General features: G+C 36.3%; 1 protein-coding gene across 2 annotated transcripts; it reads right to left on the bottom strand.

Moving 5' to 3' along the window:
* On the bottom strand, positions 1–3,379 carry LOC115974670 (F-box/kelch-repeat protein At5g42350-like). 2 transcript variants are annotated; one of them, XM_031095132.1, is made up of 2 exons: positions 3,036–3,379; positions 1–2,234 (listed from the first exon to the last, which is right to left on the bottom strand). In XM_031095132.1, the coding sequence occupies exon 2, from the start codon at positions 2,132–2,134 to the stop codon at positions 401–403; it is 1,734 nt and encodes a 577-aa protein (XP_030950992.1). In that variant the 5' UTR covers positions 2,135–2,234; positions 3,036–3,379; the 3' UTR covers positions 1–400. The 2 variants fall into 2 exon arrangements, with proteins under 2 accessions (XP_030950992.1, XP_030950993.1); XM_031095133.1 differs by lacking the exon at positions 3,036–3,379 and adding an exon at positions 2,345–2,546.
* Between the last annotated feature and the right edge of the window lie 1,441 nt (positions 3,380–4,820).

Consider the following 4,820-nt stretch of genomic DNA (forward strand, 5'->3'; position numbering starts at 1 on the left):
TTCCAAAATTTATGCAACTATGTTCCTTATTCAATATCAGCTCAAAAGAACCCACACGAGGAACGGGTGTGATGGGTTACAACTCAAGCTAATAACAAAAGCCACAAATTGGACGTTTAAACAAGAAAGAGGATATTGGTGCAAAATATGTGAAAGTAGTACAGAATCAATTTTATGAATGGTGATGAATAAATTACATCAAAAGATACATGAACCAACCTTACCTTTAATAGCACTGGGAATAAGAAACCGAAATCAGAGGTAGTCGCCAGGATACAATTTGTTTTTTTGTCCAACTAATAGAGAACAGAATTTTGCCAGTTGCGAAAATCTGCTCCAAATGATGAGGGAGAAATGAATGTATTTGATTTTCTGCATGAGAGTCGGTCTGCAATGTACTTCACAAATGTAGCACTGCCAGTGTTTTAGTCATGCACGAAGAAGCATCCAGTTCATGAGTTACATGATTCCTAGAAATATGCCTCCAGCTAGCCCCCAGATCAGATACATCACAGACAGTCAAGAAATCCAGTATCTGACCAAATATTTTGAACATTTCAACCCCAAATATCAGGTTTCTATCACCAACAAATGCGGCATTCCAGTCCATTGGAGCATCAGGATGTACAGAAGCCTCAGACCACGTAAGATACATGAGATCTAGCTCCCACAGCTTTCTAACAGCCTTGTTTCTCCGGCCTATTTGACCATCTCCTTCACACCAGGAGACAGAAAGCATGAACAGCCGGCCATTACAACATACAAGTTTCGGGTGATACTCATGAACACGGGATGGGAATGGGGTCGTTTGGATTCCAATCCAGTATCCCCTTTCTATGTCATATCCTGCAAGTCTGTCGGTCTCAGAATATACATAAAACATTCCATTACAAACAACACCAGAACAAACAATTCCAAAATCTACAGGCATCTTCTGGATTTCTGTCCATTTATTTGATGCTGAGTCATAGATTTCTCCAGAATCCAAAGGCTCGTCCCAAGATCCAAGACCTCCTACAGAAATCAGCACAAACCTTCTACAGCCTTTTGCGCTTGACTGATCACTTTTTTGTCTCGTAAATTTGTACGACTTTCTATTGGGCAACAATGAAGCCTCATTTTCATCAAATGCGTTTCTGTATTGTCGTCTTAGTGAAAGCCTGTGAGGATCCTCATAAACATCCGACACCCCACCAACCCGAGATCTGTAAAAGCGTCTATCTAGACGATTTTGATTCAATGTAAAATCTGAACTGACCTCAGAAACCCCTAAAATAGGCATCGACCTTGCATGCTTCATAGATGAGACTTTACGCCAAGATTTAGTCAATGGACTAAACACTAACACCCCTTTGTGCGTCTTATATGAGCTCCTATCCACCCTCCCGAAGCTGGTCAAGCTAGAACAACCTCCAACAACATATATATCATCCTGGATACTGGCAATAGAGAACATGAACCTTCCTTTGAGAATATCAGCATTTATCCTATGCCATTGGCCTTGAGAAACATCTAATGCATGTATCTCACCAGAACAAAAGCCACCTTTAACAACACCAAATAGAAACGCCCATGGTTTCTGATGTGGACCATCCCGTCTCATCTGTAGAAACCGATGAGTGGTAGTCAAGTGTCGCCACTTCTTGCAGACAAGCCGGGCAGTCATAAGACTAGTCATCGGGAGTTTCACCAAGCACATTTCCAGAATGTCATCCGGAAGAAATATGTGCATTCTACTGTTTCTTACTGATTCTTCAAGCTCAAAATCCTTCCTATTATTTTTCCTCCAAAACCTTTCCTTCACCCCGTGTGAGAAGCAATCCACTGCAGTTTCTTCAGTGCCGCAAATCATTTTGTACCCTTTGCCTTCTTCACTGGAACTCGACCTCCTTCTACTACTTGTATCCCCAAATTCATCACTAGTATCAGCACCCACTTTGCAACCTCCGCCTCTACCATACAAAGTAAGACACCTCAAAGAAACCCCTCGTGTATCATCCACTTCCTCTCCCCTGCCACCTTTGTACTTCTTCTTCAACTTCTGGCTCACACTTCTGACGAGACGTTTCGACACACTCAAAGCCTCGAAATCTTGACCAAGTGATTGTTCTCCACTCAGTCTCTCAGAAAACATTCTGTGTTCTCTACTTTTTCACCAGCAAAATCACGTACCTAATCACAATCGCACAAATCACACTAATCCTCATCCCCAAAACTCCTCTTCCATCATTCATCTAAAAAAACAAAACAACCAAAACACATTAAAGCCCGAACGACCAAACACAAAAAAAACATAGCCAAAAAAAAAACATATAAACATGAAGCTACTTATTGAAATCATTACCTAAAAATTAACATCTTCACGCAGACCAAACCACATTTCTACTTTATGCTAAAATGCAAGTAAAGTCAAAACCTTGTCTTCAAAGCGAAACTAACCGGTCCAAATTGAATTGAAATTCATTCAAAATTCATCATTTTCTATTCACAATTTTCACCGAAACCACGCAAACATAGAGTCAACAATTTCACCAAATTTCAAGAAACCTCAAGCCAAAAAAAAAAATTACTAAAACGAAAGTCTGTTACAACAATTTACTAGCAGAATGGACCATTGATTTATATATATATTTACAAAGCTAATTAAAAAAAAAAAAACGGAAAGCTTTATCAAATTAATTACTTTTACCATTCACCAGATCCACAAAAATTAAGTTATAGTTAAAGCGCAAAATCCGTTATTTACGAGACACTCATGACCGTTTATATTACACTAGTAATTCTAAATCACTCAATTTTCAATACAGTTTTTTTTTTTTTTTTAATTTAAGAAAAAGAGAGAAGAAGCAATATTCAAGAATATAAATATAGAAAATAAAGCTCAGAAATCCATTTCCCCTATATATATCAATCTAACGCGCAGTTTGGTTTGTTGAGAAATCAAGAATCAAGGAAAACGAGCTTCAACTAGAAATCCTCAGTAAACAAACACAAAATTAACAGGAAAAAAATGGAAAAAGGTAAAAAGAGCTTACAAGTTAGGAAAATGTGAAGCTGAGCTGAGAAAATCCATAATGTGTGCAAATCTGAGATGAGATTTGATCATTTTGAGCTGAGAAGAAGAATGGGTGAGTGAATGTGTTTTTTTTTCTTTTCTGGGATTAAATTAAATATGGAAAGCCAAACATAGATCGAACATAAAGACCTGAAAGTTCTTTTTAAATTTATTTTATAAATAAAATAAATACAAAAATTTTGTGGGTTTGGTTTGGTCTCTCACTCAGCTTGTATCTCGAGGCTGGAATTTTTAGTAAAGCGATTGAAGCACTGATTAAAAAGCGACCCATCAGCTTCACTTACTTTTCTTTTTTCCATTTTAAAAAAAACATTTGGGCATTATTGTTGTTTTTTCTCACTTTGTTTTTTCTTTTTTCCACTGGGTTTTTATTTGATGCGAGCGTGATCTTAAAGCTTAATTTTGGTATCTTTGTTTTGCAGCCGTTGGATTTTGATTTGATGATCTCGAGGGTGCGGTCACGTTTTTCAAATGGTGGGGCCAGGTCTCGACGAACTTTTTGTTTCTTTTTTGCATAAATTTAGTGCTTTACTTGGCACGAGTGGGGTACACGTGTGAAGATTGCCGGAGGAGCGAGGGCAGTGAGTGATAGGATGAGAAATGAATCCGAAATGGTTGGCAAATGGCAACAGTGGCGGTGAAATTTTCTTTGGGGGTAGTTAGGAATGGTGGGGGGTGGGGCCATCAACTGTGTACGAGTCCAGGGGTACGACTATGCAATCCAACCACTTTATTTCAGATTGGCTAACTGTTTCCACAGTCTTTTGCGGTGAAGTACTTGTCGCCCGTGTTTGTTTTAAGACCGTGACAAAACTTTACAATAGATATTATATGTGGATGAGATTGAAATTGATTATTTATTACTTCCATATAAAATACTAATGTAGACTTAGAATTATTGCTTTTTTTTTTTATAAGTGTTATTTTTATTTGTATTTTTTATGGGTATATGTTTTTTTTTTTTTTTAATTAGACTAATAACATAAAGAATCTCATTAACAATGATTTTCAAATTTATAACCTATTGTGAAAGTTACAAGTTGATGTGTTAAAAGTATGGATGGACAATAATAGGCCAAACATTTTTGGTTTTATATATATATATATATATATATATTTATATATATTCACATTATTAATATTATAGATAAGTTCTTTGACCCTTCCTTATCTTTCTTTCATTTGGGTTTAAGTAAAAAATATTTAGGATACGATTGATACATTGTAACAACTCTTGTAATGGAAAAATTATTTTATGTGTAATAGTTTAAGTTATTCAGTTTATTTATTTTTTTTTTGTTTGAAGAAACAACAATACTTATAAGAACACATAAACACGAAAGTAATATATAGAGTTTTTTAAACAAACTTATAATACATTATGATAGTTCCTTGGAAATCAGTAGGTTGATAAGTCTCGGGCGCTAATGATCTTAGGGCTTGATCCTGAAAACAAATATTAAGTCAGAGGGGACTAATGGGGACTGGCCAAAAGTCCTCTGATGATGAAGTCAGTGAATTTGTAATTCCCAGTAAGAAGGAAGTGATTTCTGAAATAAATGTCTGAATTAATCCTTACCTTCTCATCAAAGAATGCTTATATAGCATGTGTGAAACGGTTATCTATTTAATAACCGTTCCTATTGTCGATGAGTCCAAAAGATTTGGAGGTAACTTCCATAATCGCTATGGAAGTTACCTCAGTTGGACTTGTGTTCCATAGTAGTTAATGAAGAACTTGGCA

This window comes from Quercus lobata, chromosome 2 (genome assembly GCF_001633185.2).
Source record: "Quercus lobata isolate SW786 chromosome 2, ValleyOak3.0 Primary Assembly, whole genome shotgun sequence".
Lineage (NCBI taxonomy): Eukaryota > Viridiplantae > Streptophyta > Magnoliopsida > Fagales > Fagaceae > Quercus > Quercus lobata.

Excerpts from the sequence above, each read along its gene's own strand:
- LOC115974670 (XM_031095132.1), bottom strand. The coding sequence starts at position 2,134 with ATGTTTTCTGAGAGACTGAGTGGAGAACAATCACTTGGTCAAGATTTC.